The 24,571-nt window shown below is 45.7% G+C and overlaps 1 protein-coding gene across 2 annotated transcripts in view; it reads right to left on the minus strand.

Moving 5' to 3' along the window:
- Positions 1-244: 244 nt before the first annotated feature.
- LOC147678985 (somatomedin-B and thrombospondin type-1 domain-containing protein-like) overlaps positions 245-24,571 on the minus strand; it is a 325,963-nt gene continuing 301,636 nt past the window's right edge. For both annotated transcript variants that reach the window (XM_086942709.1, XM_086942708.1), the window contains exons 4-5: positions 7,645-7,803; positions 245-878 (exon numbers count right to left, since the gene is read on the minus strand). In XM_086942709.1, the coding sequence (XP_086798835.1) occupies positions 773-878; positions 7,645-7,803 (265 nt within the window). In that variant the 3' untranslated portion in view covers positions 245-772. The remainder of the gene's footprint in view (positions 879-7,644; positions 7,804-24,571) is intronic.

Consider the following 24,571-nt stretch of genomic DNA (forward strand, 5'->3'; position numbering starts at 1 on the left):
GACATATGTAATCATTCTGGTGTGTTTATGATTTGTCCTTTGAGTAGTCAATAAAACAACTGAATTTTGGTTTGCATACTCACCTGGCATCTTTTAGCTGCAATTCTTTACCCACGCTCAATCTTCAAGGAATAATAAATTTTTTTAAATAAGATGTTATGCCCCACAAACGAAGATTCTGGAAAATAGCAAAATCTCTAACTTTTGAACCCCACATTTGTAAATTACTAGCTTTCAAACATGTGACAGTATGAACCATGATTTTATTAATTTTGCATCATTTGTTAAAAAGTAAATAGTATATAATTGTGTGAAAAGTGGTTTTGCTGATGTTATTCCTTTTTAGAAGGAAAGTGAACACGAAATCTTATGCTTTTGCACCCAAAAATCGTCAGTTCCTTGCTTTCAAACAAGGCCACCATTAGCCACTTTGATTTTACCCATTAAAAAAACATTACATTCGATTGCATGATAGTGGCTTTAGCTGCAATTCTGCTGCAGGAAACGCACAAACAGAAAGAGCTACAGGACCAAGTTGTGCTCATGTGAGAGACAGAAGGATGAATGTTAAAAAATAAAAAAGACACCGACCCTCCCTTGTGCTTTGGTTCAATGCAGAGTTCTGATAAATAACACGTCATCCATGGTGAAAGCGCCACGAGGGACGGCACAGTGGGTGGGGGGTCTTCCACTCGCTTTCAGCTCTCTTTCCCATTGGGCCCAGGTAGTCTTGGCTTATGGCCCCCCACATATTTGCTGTCAGACCGTGCCATCACACAAAGAGGTAGGAGTACTGGGGGCACGTGCAGTCCTCCTGGAGAGATTCTCGAACCCACGAGCCTTGGCACCCAGGAACTGAAGCGGAAGTCCAGAATGTTCTAGAAAATAAAATAAAAGGAGGAAGGTGGGTCAGGAATTGACACTAAGGTGATATTTGCTCATGGTGCACAAGGCTTAGGTGTTACAAGCCCCCCCCCCTCCTTGTTCCCTTATTTCCTCTCCTCAGCGAGGAGTAACTTCAGACCCCTGCATCTAATTCCAGATGTCCATTGGAATGTCCATGGAGGGGTCTTGATGAGCCCGGGCGAGTGCAACTGCTTGTAGCTCGCTTAAACATGTCCGCCAAGTTGGATAAGATTGGAAACATAAAGACACAAAAGAGAAGGTCAAGGCAATAAAATCCAGCACCAGTTACAATGACGTATAGTGGCTGTAATATTATAGTATAACCTAGGTGCAAAGAACCCAAGACGTGACCTTCATACGTCCTGTGAAAGGTGGGTACAACCCATCCAACATACATTTTTAACAAAGTAGTCTTGCACTCTAGAAACAACGAATGAATAGATCGTAACGGCTATTAGTTTAAAAAAACTGTTTTTGAACCGGATGCTACATACAGACTCCAGGGAGATACCGATCCCATCTACTTGAATTGTTCACACTGTAAAGAATATTTGCCATATGTGTTTTACTTATCAAGCCCTGAAGAAGTCCCAAGGGAGACGAAACGCGTTGGCAGTCTTGTCCAAAGATTGAAGTGTTTTTATGACATTTTTCAAGGAATTATTGGCTACAATAAAATTGCAACGACTACTGATTTGTTGTCTGGGAAGATCGAACTCTATATTTGTGTTTGAACTTTGGACACTAATAGCCGTTACCATCTGTTCAGTAGTTGTTTCTAGAGTGCAAGACCACTTTGTTAAAGATTGGAAACATATTATACTTCTGTTTTAAAAACAGGGATTCTCACCCTTAGGCAGTGTTTCCACTTATGCCAACAGCTGAACCGAACTTTGATCGAATTCACAAGGTTCAACTTACTTACGTGCCCAAATGGCAAGAAAATGTTATAGTTGTGAAATGGATTTATGCAGATGAAATATCACCTAAGTATGTCAAACTGTTAAGTGAGAGTAAATCTGCTCTGAAGAAATTGGGTATTGCAGAGCAGGATTGCCTTCCAAAGTACATGGGCACTTTTTGTGACGCACCAGTGGCATAAAAAATGCGCCTTGTTGCGCCATATTTACAAAGTGACGCATCTAGGTAGATGCGCCACTTTGTAAACCCCTGCGCCACATTATACCTGCGCCAGGTATAATGTATGCAAGGTGGGGCGTATTGACGCAAGGAAGGGTCATAGAATTGATGCAGTGAAATCTATGAGATTTCACTGCGTCACTTTTAGGACGCCGTTGCGTCAAAATCTTGCGCCTGCCTCACAGCAGGCGTAAGACTGACGCAGGCCCTTTCACGTGGGGCTTGCCCCATGTGAAAGGACGCATTGCTGGAGTTGCGTCACTTTTGTGACACACTCCAGCAATGCGTCACTTTTGCGCTTACAGATACGTCAGAAATACTGACGTATCTGTAACTCCTTGCGACATGATGAGTCATACATTAAATATGACGCATCAGGAATGTCGCAAGGAGTGCGCACTGAGAAGTGACGCATCGCTGCTTTCAGGCAGTGATGCGTCATTTCTCATAAATGAGGCCCCTGGTTTGCTGTGCCACAGGATCCAAGCTGCACCTCACCGATAAGGCCCAACAAGAGTGAAACTGGCCTGGGTACCATGTTTGCTGTGCTACAGGATCCAAGCTGCACCCCACTGACGAGGCCCAACAAGAGTGAAACTGGCCTGGGTACCATGCTCGCCCTACCACAGGATCCAAGCTGCACCTCACCGATGAGGCCCAACAAGAGTGAAACTGGCCTGGGTACCATGCTCGCCCTACCACAGGATCCAAGCTGCACCTCACCGACGAGGCCCAACAAGAAAGAAACTGGCCTGGGTACCATTTTCGCTGTACCACAGGATCTGAGATTCGCCTCACCGATGAGGCCCAACAAGAATGAAACTGGCCTGGGTACCATGTTCGCTGTACCACAGGATCTGAGATTCGCCTCACCGATGAGGCCCAACAAGAATGAAACTGTCCTGGGTACCATGCTCGCCCTACCACAGAATCCAAGCTGCACCTCACCGATGAGGCCCAACAAGAATGAAACTGGCCTGGGTACCATGTTCGCTGTACCACAGGATCTGAGATTCGCCTCACCGATGAGGCCCAACAAGAATGAAACTGGCCTGGGTACCATGATCGCTGTACCACAGGATCTGAGATGCGCCTCACCGATGAGGCCCAACAAGAATGAAACTGGTCTGGGTACCATGCTCCCCCTACCACAGGATCCAAGCTGCACCTCACTGATGAGGCCCAACAAGAATGAAACTGGCCTGGGTACCATGTTCGCTGTGCTACAGGATCCAAGCTGCACCTCACCGATGAGGCCCAGCAAGAGTGAAACTGGCCTGGGTACCATGTTCGCTGTACCACAGGATCTGAGATTCGCCTCACCGATGAGGCCCAACAAGAATGAAACTGGCCTGGGTACCATGCTTGCCCTACCACAGGATCCAAGCTGCACCTCACCGATGAGGCCCAACAAGAATGAAACTGGCCTGGGTACCATGTTCGCTGTACCACAGGATCCAAGCTGCACCTCACCGATGAGGCCCAACAAGAATGAAACTGGCCTGGGTACCATGTTCGCTGTACCACAGGATCTGAGATTCGCCTCACCGATGAGGCCCAACAAGAATGAAACTGGCCTGGGTACCATGTTCGCTGTACCACAGGATCTGAGATTCGCCTCACCGATGAGGCCCAACAAGAATGAAACTGGCCTGGGTACCATGCTCGCCCTACCACAGGATCCAAGCTGCACCTCACCGATGAGGCCCAACAAGAATGAAACTGGCCTGGGTACCATGTTCGCTGTACCACAGGATCTGAGATTCGCCTCACCGATGAGGCCCAACAAGAATGAAACTGGCCTGGGTACCATGATCGCTGTACCACAGGATCTGAGATGCGCCTCACCGATGAGGCCCAACAAGAATGAAACTGGCCTGGGTACCATGTTCGCTGTGCTACAGGATCCAAGCTGCACCTCACCGATGAGGCCCAGCAAGAGTGAAACTGGCCTGGGTACCATGCTCGCCCTACCACAGGATCCAAGCTGCACCTCACCAATGAGGCCCAACAAGAATGAAACTGGCCTGGGTACCATGTTCGCTGTACCACAGGATCTGAGATTCGCCTCACCGATGAGGCCCAACAAGAATGAAACTGGCCTGGGTACCATGTTCGCTGTGCTACAGGATCCAAGCTGCACCTCACCGATGAGGCCCAACAAGAATGAAACTGGCCTGGGTACCATGTTCGCTGTACCACAGGATCCAAGCTGCACCTCACCGATGAGGCCCAACAAGAATGAAACTGGCCTGGGTACCATGTTCGCTGTACCACAGGATCTGAGATTTGCCTCACCGATGAGGCCCAACAAGAATGAAACTGGCCTGGGTACCATGTTCGCTGTGCTACAGGATCCAAGCTGCACCTCACCGATGAGGCCCAACAAGAATGAAACTGGCCTGGGTACCATGTTCGCTGTACCACAGGATCCAAGCTGCACCTCACCGATGAGGCCCAACAAGAATGAAACTGGCCTGGGTACCATGTTCGCTGTACCACAGGATCTGAGATTCGCCTCACCGATGAGGCCCAACAAGAATAAAACTGGTCCAGGTACCATGTTTGCTGTGCCACAGGATCCAAGCTGCACCTCACCTATGAGGCGCCAAAGGATGAAACTGGACTGAGTAGCATGTTCGCTGTGCCACAGGATCAAACCAGCACCTCACTGACAAAGCCTAACAAGAATGAAACGGGTCTGAGTACAGTGATCTCTATGCAATAGGCTCCAAGCTGTGCCACGCTGTGGTTCAAAGATCAAACTCCTCTGGGGTGTCTTGTGTTTCTATGCAGAGGAGACACAGCCTGGCTGTTCGGCTGGACAGTTCCTATTGGAGCAGAACCAAGACTGATCTGCATAAGGGTGCTCCCATCTGGTGTGGTCCAGTGGGCAAAAAACAATGGATTGGAATGCATCCCAGAGAGACTGCCTGTGACAGAGAATGTTATCATTCTACCCATCAACTTCAGTTGTTTAAACGGAGTCGTAAGTCCGGCGGATGTGCCCAGATGTGAGTTACTCGCTGCGCTTTACGATCAAGCTGCACCGCTCTACAGGGGCCCAAGGCTGGAAGTTCCCTGTGATTACCTGTGCTCCCACTTAGAGGGGCTGCGCCCTAGCAGTGGAACTAGACTGACCTGCATATGGCTGCTCCCAGTCTGGGTGGCACAGAGGGCAAAAACAAATGAGTGGAATGCAGCCATGATGGGTTGCCAGTAGGAGGTTTGCAAGCACTACGCCCATCACCTTTTGTTGTACTAAACTCTGAAACGTGAAAGGGATACAATGTCTTTCTGACTTGCACGTCACCAGGAAGCAGGTGTGCATTACAATTCATACCACTGAGGAAATGGCAATCCCTGTAATGTGCTAGGAGGGGTGTCCAACCGGTGATTGCACCGGGGAAAAAGCCAGAGGAAATATGCACTAGATTTCTGTGCTGGGGAAATGCTTGCTGCGCATTTAAAAACAAGTTGTTTATATTTTCCTATTTTGTGGTTCTTTCAGCTACTCTTCTCCCCATATGAATAACCCTAGGGTATTCAATGGGATTCGGTGCATCATAAGGGAAGACCTTAGAGACATTTTTTTAGCCAATAGCATTAGTTTGATGATCACAAAATCCCTGGGTGATATAAAAACTCCCTTACCACCCCCACCGTCTGCACAGTGCAAGGCCGGGGGGCGGGGGCTGTGTTTCCCTTCGGAAGGTCTGCTGTAAGTGGTGTGTTGAAACCAGGGGCCATATTAAACATGGTGCCCAGGGGCACAAAGGGCATTTGCACTTGCTTCATTTAGAAGGGGGCTCAGGCGCGTGCAAAAGAGACCGGTCTGGCGGTACAGGGCAGCAAGCATTTCCCAGGGAGGCTGAAAGAGAGGGGGCCCGTTTTTTTTTTCCTGGACCCCGGTTTTGTAGCAGGTCAACAGTTTTGAAAGCACTGCAGAGTTCCTTGTATATCCAAATGTTTCCAGGCAACAAAAAAAGTGCCAAGATAACTCTGGTGATGAATGTCCCTCCTGGTCAGAGTTTTGTCTAGTGGCAGTTTTGACTCCTCTAAGGTAGCGTAGACGTCTAATATGCCTGCCACAAAGAGTGTGTACTATGAAGCTCACAGACAGTGTTTTATGTCCAGAGCTCAGTGGGTTACCACTTTTGTCACAGAGATCCTTTCGTAACTGTGTAGTTACAATTGTAATGTCGGTTACATTTTTTCTCAGTCTTTCATTATCCTAATATTGCTGAAAGGGTTTGTTTGGGTAGAAATAAATTCTTATTCGGAAAGTCAACCCTTACCACAGTATTACACTCTGAATCCTGAGTTTGTGCCTCCCCAGACCAAGCACTCTTTAAAAATGCCTACCAGCATGGATGACGTGGCTCCTACACCTTGTAGTCCCCTTTGTCTTATGTAACATTTTCTATACACTGATTTACACATATATGATTCATTATCTCTGTATGTGTGTGTGTGATGTAAACTGCTCTGACACGGTACACAGTCAGTGCTTAATTTGAGCCAGTGGTTTCCGGTGCTCAGCACCAGCACTTAACCCCTTACGTGCGTACGTCGGCCAACGGCCGTCACAAGCACTAACTCAGTAGTGCTGTGCACCTCCGTTGGACGACGCAGCCCCGCCCACTCAATAAAACTCACCCACCACGGCAGAGTTTGCACCGCGGTTAAGGAGTTAATCATCAACACCAGCGCTTTTCATGAATCCCAATTAAGGGCACATTAATTTATGTGGAGATTAAGTGATTTATCTAGAATCACAGGATGTCGAGCCTATGCGAACCCTAGAAACTGGTTCTCCAGCTCTCAAGTCGGCAGCTCTGGCCATTATGCCACATGATTTCCCCACTTTCATGATCAGCAGTTGGTTGCATTTAAGGCTGCGTTAACAGGAGAAATAGGATGGTGCAAGCTGCCTGCTAACTAGAGCCCTGGAACTTCTGTTTTTTTTAACACAAATTAACCACTCATTACACTGGTGCTATAAAACAAATGAAATACATGTGAGAGAGAGGCTTTGGAGAGACGAGGGGCACTGTTGGAGGGTGATAGTGAGGAAATAATTGAAGAGCCCTCCTACACTTTGCCGTATACTAGTGTACTGTAAGGTCATCATGACATAATTTAAAAACAAATACAATTGAATATATAATGTAAAAGGTTTTGTAGAATACACAATTTTTGCTATTTTTCCAACATTTTCTTGGAGGAGGGAACTCCCCAATCCCCCTTGTAGTGGTCAGGGTTGCCGTGGTAGCTCGCTATGCCCCATATGGGGAGTTTGTCTGACAAAATTTGCCATGGGTGCTTTCGTGTCCAGTCCGGCCCTGCTTGTAAAGCTCCTTCTGTAATATGGATCATGTCGGCGCTAAATGTGAACTGGCGCAGGCCTGAGGCAGTGTGCTCTTATTTGTGGGGGCGTGGCCTATGCAAATGAGCTAATGCTTGTGCCTTACCCTAAACTATAGGTTCGGGCCTGCACTAGTAGGAGCCATGCATATATTGTAAATAGCGAGCACTGCCCGGGCCCGCGTCATGCACACCCAGTTAAAGGTGCGCCGCGGCGCAGAACACACTTACCGGGAGCCTTCCAGCCCATCTCCCTCGCAGCGTCCCCGGCTGCCCATGGCGTGGGACTGGCACTCCACGCAGACCCGCCTCTCTCTCACCAGCTGGCTGGTCCAGGAGTGCAGACGGCAGGAAGACCCCACCTGCTTCAGGCGGAAGTGCACGCAGTACCTGGAGAAGAGGAGGAAGTAAACCTGGATGAATCATTGCTCAAACATTAATATACCCACACCTCAAAATGGCTGACTTCGGTGAGTTCATCGCCGGCTGCAGACCCCTGTGTGTGTAACCTGTGGGTCACATGTTCGCTCTGAGGCATGGACAACCCAGCCTCTCATCCTCCAGAGGTCAATAAAACCCAGCTGGCTTGTAATAAGTCAAGAATTATTATTAGTGCTCCCGGGTTACATATCATCAATCGTTCAATGAGACAGCGTGTGAAAGTGAAACCATGAGACAGCCTGATAAAGACAGGGGGGAGGCAGGAGAGGGCTCCTGTTACCTACAGTAAGTCCCACACAGCAGGAGTGCTGGGAAGTTGTCAGAAGCTGTACCCCTTTCTCTACCACTCTGAAAACGTGCCTCCCACTGTACTACTAGTTAGGGGACAATGTTCCCTTGGCTCCAGAGGGACTTTGGGGACCAAGAAGCCCTCCTGGTACCTCCTGTAAGTCCTACATAGTGGAATATCTGAGAGCTGGTTGAAGGTACAGCACCCTTTCGCCACCACTCTGCAAACATGAATGCTAGTTTGCAGGGATGTTATAGTTAGCAAATAGAATTTTTTTAAAAACCTTCAAATTCACAAAACAAAACAAAGGCTACAGGGACGTTATAGTTGGGGTCGGATTTTACTCATACAAAACCAGAGAAATTCAGCCGTTATAGGTACCTGAGTTAACTTGAGTTTCCTGCCGACTCTGGGTATATCCCCGCCATTTAATCACCTCGGTCTGCTGCTCTGCCCGTTCATCTGCCCCTCTGCCCCCGTTACCACCGGATGCTGTGAGGGACTGCGCCACACGTGGACTCGGCTTGTCACCCGTCCTCCAGAGTGCGGAGGATATCTACTGAGCGCACGCTCCCGGCGTCTCAATTACCGCTCTCCTCAGGCAGTCAGATCGCTCATAAGGTAAGTGCGGGCACCTAGCTGATTGCACGTTCCTAATCTTCAATTTCAAACTAAACTCAATCGAACTAAAATGGCCGCCGCCTGTTGCTGAAAGAATTTTCTTGACGCTCGCGCCCGGTGCGGCAAATGGCCTCTTCTCGCTCTTCCGCTGAAAATTATCACTCTCCATCTTGCCTTTAAGCTATATACGATTGCTTTTTGTAAGATCATGCCCGATGCATCATTTGCCTTGATCTCGCCCCACTCAGAATGTTCCACTCTCCCTGGTTCCCCTATTACTACTAGGCACTGCCACTACCCTTTTCCTATCCCACACACTAAGCAGATGTTACCTAGCATAAATTTTCCAATATCTTAACCTGAATTAGCCATAGGATCACTCCTGATTGCGGTTGGGGTATACTGCACTCTCACTCCAGGAACCTCAAATGGCTTACTTCACTTTGGTTGCATGAGCTCCAAATGGCCTGTCCTCGCTCCACTCAGTAAAGCTCGCTCTCCCTGCCTCCCTCTAACCGTACCAGGCAATCCCACTACCATTACCCTTTTCCACACTCAAAGGTTTTTGCATTCTAATTAGATTGGCGCATCCCAGCGGCCCTCTCCGATACCCCCACCTTAACACCATTTCCTGAAAGACTTATACCCCAGACCCTAACCCCTTATTGTGCAAAATTCTACACCACTGAGGGTCATTCACTGGAAACCTCTCGACTCCCATGTCTCAATTAATACTCGTCGACATAATCTCACCCCAGCATGCCCCCCTCCGCTGAGTTCAGAATGAACTCCCGAATTTAGGTATGAACAGTCATACAATTAAATACCCGACCAACCTCTCCAAAAACGCGACCAAGTCTCTCAAAGACTACTCAAAGTCCACCCAGAAACCCTTATCTTTGACCCTTATTTCTGTTTAAAAAAAAGTAGTGATTACTAATGACCCGATCTTTAATACTAAAAGAAGAGGCAAGTGGAGGATTTCATTCCACAATTTCTTCACGGTATTAGACTATTGGTGATGCCCTACCCACTTTTAGGGCAAACGCTACCATCTCCATCTGTAACAATGGGGCTATACTCATTCAGGCCGCAGATCACAACCTGGCCATTTTTGATGAAAGAGTCAACTTCATAACAAAAATAGCTGGACCATAAAAAAGCACCTACTCACCCGTTGAATGACCTTACATTAACTTCAACCCAGGGTCAACTTGATCCCTCCCTATTGTCCCACAATCACTGGTCGACTGCCCCTCTTACTCAAACTACACTCTTAAGGCTCCAGACCCCTCAGCCCCGCCTAGGCTCTTCATACTCATCCACTGTGCCTCGACCACCCATATTTCCCCATCTCCACTCTCACCTGGTTGAGGAGCCTGCTATCCCCAGCCCAGATCACCTAGCCCATACCTCCCACTCTCCCTTTCCTCCGACCGCTCTTCCGCCTAACTCCCGTTGCCCACAACTTCCTGGCCCACTCTCCACTTGGATTGCTAAGCCCCCTAACTCCCCCTCTAGCATCCATTCGCCATGTTTGCTTCTCCACCTGAGACGGAAAGCCTATTTGGAGGATGTCCCCACTCCCCCTCATCCCCTCTCTGTGAACTAACCTACACCCACGTCAGGGAACAGAACTCCTCCTCCCATCCACGTGAACCGTGAACCTCTCCGGATCCCGCTGCCAAGCTCCTTGAAATAAACCAGGAACTTCTCAAGCTCAAAACGGCCATCCAAAATCTCTTTAACACCATCGCTGTCCTGGCTCTTGATCTCGCGTCCAACAAGACCTTGCGGGATCCCCGGCATTTGACTTTGCAACACTGTACTCCATCTTATCATGTCACAATGTCACCTACCCTCCCAGGGCTGAAACCCCCAGGCCGGAACTGGAATACCACCCCCACCCCATCTAGATCCGCCAGATCCAAAAATCAGCAATCAGAATGATACATTCTCTCCCTCCTCCGAGAGTACAACGACCTCATAAGACAATCTCAGCCCCCTCTGGATCTTATGGGTCTTCTCAAACCACCCCTTTAAATCTCCCTGAAATGAGCAGTCCCAAGCAAGACAGTTCTGAAGCCATACAATGCATCACACCTAACCCACATAAAGCCCCCAGAATTAACGCCAACACCCTAAATGCCAGCAACATCCAGCAACTTCCCATTTCACAGCCTTCTGTCATTGAACACAAAGCACACCTGAAATGACGGCTACTGAACTGTAGGTCAGCGGTGAAACATGCCACGGACCTTGCAGATCTCATCAGTGGCGGCTTGCACAGGTAACGCTGTGGGGCGGGGCGAGGCGAGGCTGGGTGGGGGTAGTGGAGTGTGACATACGACGAGAAAGTGGAGAGTAAGGAAATAAATAAAAAAAAGCACTTAATTTGCGCTTGTAACATCGCCGACTCAGCGATGCTACAAGCGCAAAGTGAGTGCTTTTATTTATTTCCTTACTCTCCACTTTCCTGTTGTATGCCACACTCCACTAGCCCCAGCCGCTGGCCTGCCCTAATCCCCCACAGCGCTACCTGTGCGAGCCGCCACTGGATCTCATCCTAGCTCAGGAACTTGACCTACTATCATCACCGAAACTTGGCTCATCTACTCCTCGGGCTTCGTCCTTGACATTCTAGTCCCTCCCAGCCACAGCATTATCAGACTCGATTGAGTCAAGAAAACGGGTGGTGGCATAGCCTGTATTCACCACAGCTCCCTCTCAGCAATACAGTCCCCCTCAGCAAATCTTTCATCATGTGACTATCTGTCCATGGATATAACTACCAAGCTCAGATCCATTTGTAGCCTGCACATCTTCTACCACACTCTGGGAGACAACCTCCCTTTTATTGAACAAACTATGGAAACAATCTAATCCAACGTGGGATGACACACCCCCGAAATATTCCTTGGAGACTTCAACCTCCACTGGAATGAGTCACATGATCAGGCAGTTAACAATCTCAAAAACTTCCTAATTGATCTTTCCCTGTCCCAAATCTATGACAATCCCACGCACAAACTAGGTTTGACCCTAGACCTAATCATCGCCAATCCCAATTCCATTCAACTCGACTCCATTCTCCCCTGCGACTGGTCTGACCATCACTATATCACCTTCCGCATCCTTGAAAGCTGGACCTCCAAAAGATCACAACCACTAAAACTTAAACAGTGGAAAAGATCGCTACACAGTACCAGCCTAAAGGAGCTCATTTCTCACTGCAATATCTCCGTTCGGCCCCCTGCTAACATGGACAACGTTCACGACCTCACTGAACACTATAACAACTTCATGTTGTCTGCCCTGAATGCAACTGCTCCCCTTCAACTAAGAAGGATACCCATCAAAGACTCCAAACCATGGTTTAATGACACCCTTAATTTTGACAAATGCAGCCTTAGACTAGCAGAAAGCGCTTGGAGATCAACTGCATCAACTGAGCTACTAAAAACTCTTAGTCTAAAAAGGAGCAGATACAATAAACTCATCAGAACGGATAAAGCAAACTTCTTTAAAACCCAACTTGACAAAGCCAAAATCGTCCAAATAGACTCTTTGAGCTGATTAAGTCATAATCTAATAACACTTCAGGCCAATCACCCCACATCTCCTCCTGCCCCCAGCCGAGCTGTGACGCAGTTGCTGACTTCTTCCTCTTCGCTAAGGCGAATAAGATCGAATCTGACCTCAAAACGGCTCTCACCAAACCGACTCCCTCTCCTGACTCCTCTCTACCCACCCCCCTCCTATGCTGTCCTGCCTCTTCCCCAAAAACAATGCCTCTTGGAGCCAATTCACGGCCCTCAACAACACTGCCATTCTCAGCATCCTATCGACCCTGAAACCCTCAAATCACTTCAATAACCCCCCTCCCCCCAACTTCTTGCAAGAAATGATAGGAACTCCAGTCCCGCTCTGGTCCAAGATCATCAATGCCTCGCTTCTCCAAGGGGAGATCCCGGACTGCCTGAAGGCGGGCCTAGTTCTCCCTATTCTGAAAAATCCCACAGCTGACCCTGAAGACCTGAATATCTATCGTCCAATCACAAACATTCCTACCCTAGCTAAACTCCTCAAGAAATGTGTACATGATCAACTGCGCAAACACATTGACCATTTCCAATTCCTCGATCAATTCCAATCGGGCTTCCGCTCTGGCCACAGCACGGAGATGGCCATCACTCATATAGTGGATGATGCCCTATCTATGCTTGACCAGAACGAAGCTTGCCTACTAATACTTCTCGAGCTCTCATCTGCTTTTGACACAGTCAAACATGACAACCTACTTAATCTCTTGGAAGGTAGGATGGGACTCTCAGGCACTGTCCTACAATGGTTTGCCTCTTTTCTAAGCAAAACACAAAAGAGTTTGGACGGACTGTTGCACAATGGCGAAACATTCACCCCCAGTCACAGATCTGGGTATAATCCATCGTTATTTTCCTCACCAAGCCAACCCAGTTCAGACATGGCCGAAGACAGCTGATAGCCAGAAACCGGTCCTAGGATGCTTGATTCCGGTCCAGGAAAGACATGGCTTGGCAGTTCGGGCTGGACTGTCCCCATGAGGCACAGGGTCAAGACTGATTTGCATATGGCCATGTCTGAACTGCGGTGGTGTGGTATGCAAAATAACGATGGATTAAACCCATAACTGTGACTGGCGGTGAATGTTTTGCCATTGTGCAACATTCCGTCCATCATCTTGTGTTTTTTGCCTCTTTTCTCCACAACAGAACACAAAAAATCAAATCAAATCAAACTCTATCCAACTCCAGTCCCTGCCCACAAGGTTACTCACTCTCCCCCACACTCTTCAACCTCTTCACGGAACTACTGACTGTAATCCTCAAAGATTCCAACATCCAATACCACATGTATGCGGATGATACACAACTGTCTTCACCAGAAGATATCCAGTCGCTCAACGGAACCCTGCACAACACCTTAAACTGGTTAACCTCCAACCCCCTCAAACTAAACGCCCTTAAAACTGAATTCCTCCTCATTTCACCCACTAGACAAACCCCCACTGTGGTGAACTTCCAGACAGACCTCACTGCTCTCAACTGCACACCACACATCATTGACTCCACTAAATCATTGGGTGTTGTACTAGATAGAATCTAAACATATAAGGCCACATTAAAGCATCGACCAAAGGAGCGAACTACCATCTGAGCATCCTAAGAAAACTCAAACCTTACCTCCCACAAGATGACTTCAAATCGGCTGTGCAAGCACTTGTCATCTCAAGACTCGAATACGGCAGTGCCAGTCTTTGCGGTCTCCCTAAACTCAACCTAGCCCCACTCTGAGCTTCTCTGAATGCTGCGACTAGATTTGTCACTGGTTCCAAGAAATCCAACCACATCTCACCGGACCTGAAATCACTCAACTGGCTCCCATTTGAGGCAAGGATCCAGTTAAAAATTGCTTGTACGACCCATAGAGCACTACACTTCAATACCCCTCTGTACCTGAAAAATCAATTTGAACTATCTTGTAGTTCATCAGCACTTTGCTCCTCAAGCCAAAGAAATTTAAATAACTGAATACCTACAAACGCACTTTCTCCGGCATTGCCCCGAGAATTTGGAACTCCCTACCGGTTAAAACAAGACTGATTCCATAAACTTTTGCCTTCAAAAGGGAAATGAAGGCACTACTGATGAACAACACGCTGAAGTGGTAGCCTCTCTCCCTCGCCACCTTGCCTGCTTTAGCGTAATGTGTTACCAACTGGCCTCTGCTAAGGCCCTGTATTGCCCCTACTGTGTTATCGCTGTTCCTAATGTAACTTCCCGTAACTGCTACCGTCCTCTGTCACAGCCCATGTTCGCATGTCCTCATGGCACTGTTGATTCTGATGTAGACTGCCTTAAATGCTTTAACTGCTTTAATTTTCTCCCGCCGCCATCGACCTGTACCCCCTCAACCTTCCTGTAAAGCGCTCTGATACACGCTTGAGTCATGTTCGCGCTATAGAAAACTTTTAAAATAAATAAATAACTCGTGCCCCTGCAATGCACTGCTTATGACCTCACATATTATATCACTTATGACATGGTCAGTGACATCACTGATGACATCTCAAATGACATCGCTCATGACATGGTCATTGGCCTATAATTAGTGGAGGCCCTGTGGGATGGGGTCCCCATGCCCAAATAGGCTGGGGGGCGAGAGGCCACGCAGCCCACCTCCCTTTTTATTAAAATATGGTGCCCCGGCGGATGGGGTACCCGGGGTCTATTAAGGCTTGGGTAGGGGGGCTGCACCCCCGTTCCTTTAGAATTTGGTCCCAGGGGTGGAGTCCCCGGGGCCTAAGGAGGCTTGGGGAGCGGTGCTGAATGCCCCACTCCCCTGTTTAATTGTATGTAGCCCTCAGGGGTCAGGTCTTGGGGGCCCTTTAAGGCTCGGGGAGGATGGCCTCCCCATGATATTTATGTTATGGTCCCAAGGGGATAGCGTCCCGAGGCCCAAAGGCCCACCAGAGTGCTGTTGATGTCAAAGACTGCAAAACATGGGGTTGGCAGCTTGCTGGAAGATTGGAATCACGGCCTAACAGCAGGTCAAGCCCTGTGGCTAACTCCTCACTGCGCACGGCCAAAGGCTGTGCACAGCGTGGGGTTGACTGCCTGTGGGGAGTTGGACACAGTGAAACATAGATGAGAGCAGAGTGCTGCTCACGATTTGAAGGAATGCACTTTTTTTCAATGGACATCCAAGGTCCTATTAGTTTAAATCCATTCTATTCCCAAATAAAAGTTCATACACCTTTTTGTGTTTCCATTCTTATTCTTTACTTCTTTGTGAATATTTCACATTATTTTCAAGTATTAACAATTTTCATACTTCATGCATTTCATATTTAACCCAATGCATTTCGGGTGCAAATGAACCCTTCGTCGGGGGTTTCTAAAGGAAAAAACAATATTGAGCCCAGAGCTATGTTTACACAATTCCCATTTACATTTTTCAAAACTTAAACGTTCTCGAACTCCTTGCTACCTTCGTCGTGCATTAATCAACACTAAAACATTATTAACCAAATTAACGATCTAGTGAGTGTGCACCATGTTTAAACTCAACAAAATAACATCAGCGTGCCAAGAGTCTAAAACTTTAAACATCGCGGTTTATCGTACGGATCGGCAAGCGTTCCGTGTCAGTTACTTACTGAAATGCAATGCGGTAGCCTCGTTCATTCTTTCCTCCAATGGTAATCGGGTTACAATCGCCATCGGTGTTCAGTTCTATTTAAACTACTCCGATTGGTGGAAACTAGGTCACGTGATCGCAACTCGGTTAAAAAACCGAGAAGTTCAATTGAATGAACGTTATAACCCAAATGTTATTGGCCAATTATATTGCATCATATACAATGTGTTCCTAATGTAATCTTCTATGAAATATCACCTACGTGATTTCAAATGGTGTGATACTACATGTTGCCTAAATACTATCCGAATGCTCTACCTAACATTCACTACTCGGCAATCACATTAAAATGGAAAACCGGGTGAACACTAATTTAGTGCAACTGATCTTCAGAATATAACAAATTCATGTCTCATCCATCATAAAAAACATGTCAATTCCAGTCTGTCATTGAGCCCATCAGGCTGGAGGCTCCCCATTTTCTTGATCCAGAAATATTCAGATCTGAGTCTCATTTTATGTGTGTCTGTTTTTTATGATGGATGAGACATGAATTTGTTATATTCTGCTATAACTACAGTTAACTCAATTTGTTCACGTTATAATATATGCTGAATAGTTTAGTATGATTGAGCAAGTGATTATCACAGTCACCATGCAGTTACACAGCCATGTACATGGATATCCTTAGACACAGCCACAACATGGTATTCCACTCTAAGATGGCCGACAGATTATCCAGTTTACATCTGAAGATCAGTTGCACTAAATTAGTGTTCACCCGGTTTTCCATTTTAATGTGATTGCCGAGTAGTGAATGTTAGGTAGAGCATTCGGATAGTATTTAGGCAACATGTAGTATCACACCATTTGAAATCACGTAGGTGATATTTCATAGAAGATTACATTAGGAACACATTGTATATGATGCAATATAATTGGCCAATAACATTTGGGTTATAACGTTCATTCAATTGAACTTCTCGGTTTTTTAACCGAGTTGCGATCACGTGACCTAGTTTCCACCAATCGGAGTAGTTTAAATAGAACTGAACACCGATGGCGATTGTAACCCGATTACCATTGGAGGAAAGAATGAACGAGGCTACCGCATTGCATTTCAGTAAGTAACTGACACGGAACGCTTGCCGATCCGTACGATAAACCGCGATGTTTAAAGTTTTAGACTCTTGGCACGCTGATGTTATTTTGTTGAGTTTAAACATGGTGCACACTCACTAGATCGTTAATTTGGTTAATAATGTTTTAGTGTTGATTAATGCACGACGAAGGTAGCAAGGAGTTCGAGAACGTTTAAGTTTTGAAAAATGTAAATGGGAATTGTGTAAACATAGCTCTGGGCTCAATATTGCTCTTTTGTTTTTTCCTTTAGAAACCCCCGACGAAGGGTTCATTTGCACCCGAAATGCATTGGGTTAAATATGAAATGCATGAAGTATGAAAATTGTTAATACTTGAAAATAATGTGAAATATTCACAAAGAAGTAAAGAATAAGAATGGAAACACAAAAAGGTGTATGAACTTTTATTTGGGAATAGAATGGATTTAAACTAATAGGACCTTGGATGTCCATTGAAAAAAAGTGCATTCCTTCAAATCGTGAGCAGCACTCTGCTCTCATCTATGTTTCATTTTCATAAAGTGTCCCTAGACAAGACACCTACGAGGGAGTCGCACAAACACACAAAGTGAAGATTATTAACATATTTAAGTAGTGTGCAACTGGTGAATTATTAAGTTGAGTTGGACACAGTGCCATGTTGAAAGCCCAACCCCATGCACGACCAAAGGCCCACACGAAAAGTCATGCACAGCGTGGGGTTGGCTGCCCGTGGCCAACCTCGCAGCCTGTGGTTGGCTGCCTGTGGAGAGGTTTGAAGCAGGGCCTGGCTCTACTTTTGCTAACAAAATATTACTTTATGTTAAAATAAAACCTAGAAATTCACTGAAAAAGCAAAGGTTAAAGTAACGTTATAGTTAGATGGAATGTTCAATAGGAACGTAACATATTAAATAAAAATAAATACAGAAATTCACCGACTATAACTATTGTTATCTCAAGTAACTATAAATCGAGCCCTAAGGTAACTATAACCGGGGGAACAGCGTTTACAACGCAACTTTTACCAAGCAGTACCTTTACCACGCAACTTTTACAACGGGGGGCGCTGCAGGATAAGGAATAGTTTAATTTACTATCCAAAACCTTCCCTACTATCCACGGGGACTAGAGTTGGAATAGCGCCCCCCAACGCATGACGTTGTAACGACTTGCGTTGTAAAACCTACGTGGTAAAGGCATGCGTTGTAAAAGCATGCGTAGTAACGACATACATCCCTATAACCGAACTCTAACCATACACAGCTATTTACCCTACATGTTACATCACTCATGACATCTTCTATGACATCATTGATAATATCACTGCCACATTTGCAATTAAATTATTGATGAGAAAACTGTGCATGGAGGGGGTGCTAGTTATAGTTACCTTAGGGCATTAGTTCTAGTTAATTGAGAAAACTAGAACCGTTTTTTTTTAGTTTAAAACATTACGTTGATACTGAACATTTCACCTAACAATAACATTACTTTAACCTTTGTATTTTTCAGTGAAAAAAATATATATATATGTACATATCCATATCCTTTCCCTTTCAAACCTCTTACAATGAATGAAACACCTTCCTGATTGCTGGGTTCTCTGCAATTGGTTTGAAGTGATGTGATAGAAGTGGTGTCATTGTTGTAGCAATGGCAAACAAGTTATATGCCTAAGTAAACTTGCCAAAGTTGAAGTTGACATATACATATATATGACTCAAAAAGCAGGTTATAGAGAAGTAAGAGCAAAGATAGTCAGTCACACACAGAACAGGATGGAAAAAGCTTGAGGCAGAGGGTCAGGCAGTAAAGAAAATCTCTGCGTATCTGGCATGATTTCCAAAAATAGCCTGTTACACAATAAAAACAAGGCACAATCTGTTCCCTGCTCTTTTCATTTTCTTTTTTTCGCTGTGTTGCCAAAGTTTGAAGTTGATAGATAGACAGACAGACAGACAGACAGACAGACAGACAGACAGACAGACAGACAGACAGACAGATAGATAGATAGATAGATAGATAGATAGATAGATAGATAGATAGATAGATAGATAGATAGATAGATAGATAGATAGATATGTGTTTGTGGGTATACACATATATGCATTTTTATTATGATTTATTTAGGGGAAAAACACAAGTTGGCAAGCTGTCTGTGGTCAGACCTAAAAATGGTATTCTTCATACAAAGCAATGTAGATTTCAAGAATAATTTTGAGGACTTTGTGGGCGAATCAGAGGATTAAAAAGAACTTGTCTGTGCTCTGCATCTCCTTCCACTGGAAGGGTTCCTCTTCTACTCCACATCCGACAGGTGATACTCTAGTTCACCAAAAAACTCCTAATATTTCTTTACCTCTGTATTGCTGCATGGTGACCACCTCCCTCCTGGTCATAAGGACACTTTTCCGACCTTGACTTTTGTTTGATAACCCCATTCTGATGTAGTCTTAATTTGCTTCCATTAAACTAACTGGACTAACAAACCTGAAAACAAAGATTTAAAGTAAAAACTTCAGATTTAAGACAATATCTGTAATGACCTGAAGTGAGGCAGTCACTTTGTACTGCTGTGTGAAGAGGTGCTTTAGTAGTGACTGGTTGTCTCACACAGACATCGGAGTGCTTGAATTCAGAGTTCTTGAGCAACCAAAGCTTCTCAGTGAGTTAAATGCTCAGCTTTGCCATCTACTGTGACCAATAGATCATGAATTTGGCAAGGCCAAGCTGGTCTCTCATCCTTCAGACACAGATAAATTGAATACCAATACACTGAATATAAGCACCTGTTGCTAACGGAGCTGAGAGGTGTTAGAAGCCTTTCTACGAGGGGCTAAATAATAGCCTGTATTAGAGATTATGTTAGTGTGAATTAGTGTGAAGAGTGGCTATTTTATAATAATGCTCAGGGTGGAAAGGTCGTTAGTAAGTGGGGAGCTGCATAACAGACAGGTTATAGACCATATATTTATAGTATGTACACAGTCAATGAAGCCACCAACAAAAGCAGAACACTGTTCAAGACAACGAAGCACTGCATCAACCACCGCCCGGACCCACCTATTCCTCACTCCACAGAAAAGCTCAGTGCCCCCACCTCATCTTCATTAGAAAAATACAGATCTGATAGCACATCGACAACACCAAGCCTGCTGTTTTTCTTACACCCACACTTTCCTGTAGAATCCTGTAATGGTCAGCCTTAAAGCTCTATCTCTCCTGATCTCGCTGACATACTCAACTCCCTCAAAGTCACTTCCTCTGAAGATGATGTCTTTCCATCTTCCTTCTTCAGAGCTCTCTCTGGGGATGCTCTCTTACCCCTACTTACCATTAAGAATGCCTTCCTCACTCAACGCACCTTCCCAGAAGCTCTCAAAAAGGGTTAGATCCTTCCACTCCTAAAGAAATCTGCACTAGACACAGATGGCCTTGCCAACTACTGGCCCATCACTCACCTACCATTTACCGGCAAGATAATTGAAAAAGCAGTCTGTGTTCAACTCCAAGATCACTTCAACGCTAACCATCACCAGCACGACTATCAGTCTGGCTTCAGATCACGCTGCAGCATTGAGACAGCTACCTAACGCATCATAGGCAAGCCCTATTGACCACAGATGCTATTGATGACCCTTGCCTCCTAATATTGCTGGACCTCTCAGTTGCCATTGACACAGTTGGCCATCCCACCCTCATGTGCACCATGGGGAACTTGAATGGGATTCACTTGAAATGTCCTTCACTGGTTCTCCACCTACCTTTCCAGTTTGTTCACATTGGGATCTCCAGGTAACACAAGATCCCTGTCCCCTGGGGAGTCCCCCGGGGTTCCATACTGTGTTCTGTCATCTTCATCCTTTACATAGAGCTGCTTGGTGCTCTACTCACAGATAGGATCATCAAGAGTCATCAATATACTGATGATTTACAACTCTACTGAAAAGTCTCCTCTGCTTCAGATATCCAATGCCTCAAACATGGCTTATGCTGCAGCCAGACGTAGATATCCAGCTCCGACCTGAAGCTGAACCCAGACAAGACAGAATTCATGGTATTTGCCAAGAACAACAAACAAGAGACAGTACCTTCCTGGTTCAATGACATGCACCTTGCAGGCTTGAACCCCAACTTTCACTGAATACTAAGTCGCTTAGATTCACCCTAGACACCAACCTCACCCTCAAGGAAAACATTGCCAAAAGGAACAAAGATGTCCTGGTATCAGTTCTCTCTTCCAAGGAAAGTCAAACCCTTTCTTCCAGAAAGCAACTTCAGAACTGCTGTTCGAGCCTTCATAGTCTCGCCTCTCAGTGGTGATAATGCTCTACAACATGGAATGTAGCACATCTCATTCAGGGCCCTGAAGAAATATGAATACATCAACCCCATCCTGATGGAACTCCATTGGTTCCCCTTGCTGCCCGCACCATCTTCAAAACTAGCTGCATCATTTGCAAAGTCATCACAACCATCACACCCTGCTTATCTTGCAAACAAGCTCACTATCTCTTGGAGTTCTTAGAACACCCGCAGACGGGACACCATCGGACAGCAGACTAACTGTAAAAAAAAATAATGACAGCAGACCTTTTTTCTGTCTTAAACAGCATCCTGTATCCATCAGGATCGCACAAAAGCTGCTCCAATCTAGTAAAAAGTTGAAGACTAATCTGTTTTAAGAACACTAACCATCCACAACCCAGCTTCATCGATTACTTGTTGACTTTATGCTTGTCTTTGACCTTGTGCAGCGCAGAGCTGCCCTTTGGCTGTTTGCTCTATAGATATACAAATATACATGCATTCCAGTCTAGTCAGACCATATTCGGACTTTTCATTTGGTGTTTCTTCGATCGATCACCGCAATGATTGCCAGATAATTCCTTATCACCTGGACACCACTTGGCAAGTGCTGGATTTTTATATGACAAACCAGTGCATTCTGGAGGTTGTAGTCTTGTGGTGCAGTGTTTCTATTTGGCATGCTTTAATTGATTACCAAAAATTATCTACAGATAAACAAGTTTTGCTAATACTGGTAGTTTGTAGGGCATTTTAGTAAAGCATTATTCAGTGTAGCTGATGAGAGAGACAGGGTTAAAGGGAATGACTCAAAGAGATGGTGATATAGGGAAAAAGCGAGGAGAAACTGTCACACACAAAATTGGAAGATAAAAGCTGTTGGCAGAGGGTCAGGGAGTAATGAAAATCTCTAGGGATCTGGCCTGCTTTCTAAAAATAGCCTGTTATAAATTGAAAACAAGACACAATCTGTTCCTTGCTCTTTTCATTTTCTTTTTTTGCTGTGGATTGCAGATGCCAGACATGAGCTCAGCTGGGGCCAGCTGTGTGTGTGGGTGGTGGCCTGCCTATGAAGTTCACAAGTGTTTGTTTATCTTTCTTTTTATGAAGGCCTTGGTGACTTCTGCCACTCCCACACCCCTTTCTGACCCCCATTGTGGTACTGATGCCAGACTGACGGTGGTCTGCAAGGTCCTCAATGTATGAGACCCCTGTCTCAAGGCCTGTGAGGCAGGTACTACAGCAGCTGCAGAACTGGCCACAGGAGTGGAGCAGGGGCCGCCCTCGAACACAATGTTCTACTAGAAATGTGTGTTGTGCTCTGGCATCCTTTCCCTGTTCTCCTGGTTTATGCCTTTGAGTGCATCACTCCCTATGGACAACTGAAAAACAGATTGAGGAGGATCCAGTAACTATTATACCAAGACTGCCTGCAACTGCTTTATCATCATCTCTTGGGAATCTGCCATTCCTGCAGAGACACCCCGGGCCTCATTTATGAGGCTGTGCGTCACTTTTACGCCGCCCTTGCGTTACTTTTTGTGACGCACCAGTGGCGTAAAAAAATGCCCCTTGTTGCGCCATATTTACAAAGTGACGCATCTAGATAGATGCGTCACTTTGTAAACCCCTGCACCACATTATACTTGTGCCAGGTATAATGTATGCAAGGGGGGCGTTCTAACGCCAGAAAAGGTCATAGAAGTGACGCAGTGAAATCTATGAGATTTCACTGCGTCACTTTTAGGACGCCGTTGCATCAAAATCTTGCGCCTGCCTCACAGGCGTAAGACTGACACAAGCCCTTTCACATGGGGCTTGCCCATGTGAAAGGACCCATTGCTGGAGTTGCGTCACTTTTGGGACACACTCCAGCAATGCGTTACTTTTGCGCTTACAGATACGTCAGAAATACTGACGTATCTGTAGTTCCTTGCGACATGATGCGTCATACATCAAATATGACGCATCAGGAATGTCGCAAGGAGTGAGCACTGAGAAGTGACGCATCGCTGCTTTAATGCAGTGATGCGTAATTTCTCATAAATGAGGCCCCCCAACTTTTGCGTAACCTTATTTTTCGCAGCTATAAGGTTCTGAGCACTTAACCCATGCTGACCAAAAGTAAAGTGCTTGTGCTCCTTTTGATATGGTAAAATTTGTATACTCCTGATTGGTATATTTAACTTATCTATAAGTCCCTTGTCTATTGTATCTACAGTGCAGCCAGAACCTGTAAATTAAATGTCACCAGTGAGCTGCAGAACTCATTGTGCCAAACACTACAGCGACAGAGTAAACCATGACTGCAGGCCTGCCACCACTAGTCTGGTTGTGTAGGTTTTAACTGCAAATTCGACCTGTCACAATAATCCCATTTGACAGGCCTAAATAATCCTTTTCAATATGAATAAGACACCGCTAAGTAGGCTTTATTGTCCCTAGGGCAGGGTATATGGTATTGAAAAGTAGGACATGTAAACGTATAATGTTAAGTCCTGGCAGTGAAAATACGCTCAAATCTATTTTCACTGTAGCAGGTTTGGCTGTTCCATAGGAAAACATTGGGATGTAATATTAAATACTAATCCTGTATCCCGGGAATGTGAATTCCTAGAAAAATAATGAAACAACTATTTTTAATAGTTGTTAAACAGCCAATGTAATGGTAAAGTCGAATTTGTTCTAAATGCTGCAGAAATGTATTTTTAAAAGTTATCCTTGTCCTGCCTAAAGCTTCTATGGCCTTTCAGTGCCTTCCAACCGATACCTGGCAGCTGATGGCGTCCATGTGGTGAGGTGGAAACGGCTCCCAGGAGCAAGCAATAGGCTGACCTGAATGGGCAGAGACGACGCGTCTGAGCCTGATAGAATGTGCAGGAGAGGCAGCAAGGATCCTTGTTGATATTAAAGTGTCAAGTCTTCCTTGAATGCCATATCCTGACTGACAGGTCTGCTGGGGTTTTTTATTCGATACTTGGGGCGCACTTCAGAGAGGCCTCTCATGTCGCTGACTCTTGGGCAGGGCACTTCTATTGTCCTGCCAGCCAGTAAGGCCACACTCATAGTGGGACTCTCTTTGACATTACAGTGTCACAGCCTGTTTTTACAGGTTTGCTGGGTTTACATATAAGATTTGGGGCTAACTTCAAAGGAGGGAAACAGAATGGCAAAACACTTTGGGGGGTATTTGTCA

The sequence above is a fragment of the Lissotriton vulgaris genome, chromosome 11, assembly GCF_964263255.1.
Source record: "Lissotriton vulgaris chromosome 11, aLisVul1.2, whole genome shotgun sequence".
In the NCBI taxonomy this organism is placed as follows: domain Eukaryota; kingdom Metazoa; phylum Chordata; class Amphibia; order Caudata; family Salamandridae; genus Lissotriton; species Lissotriton vulgaris.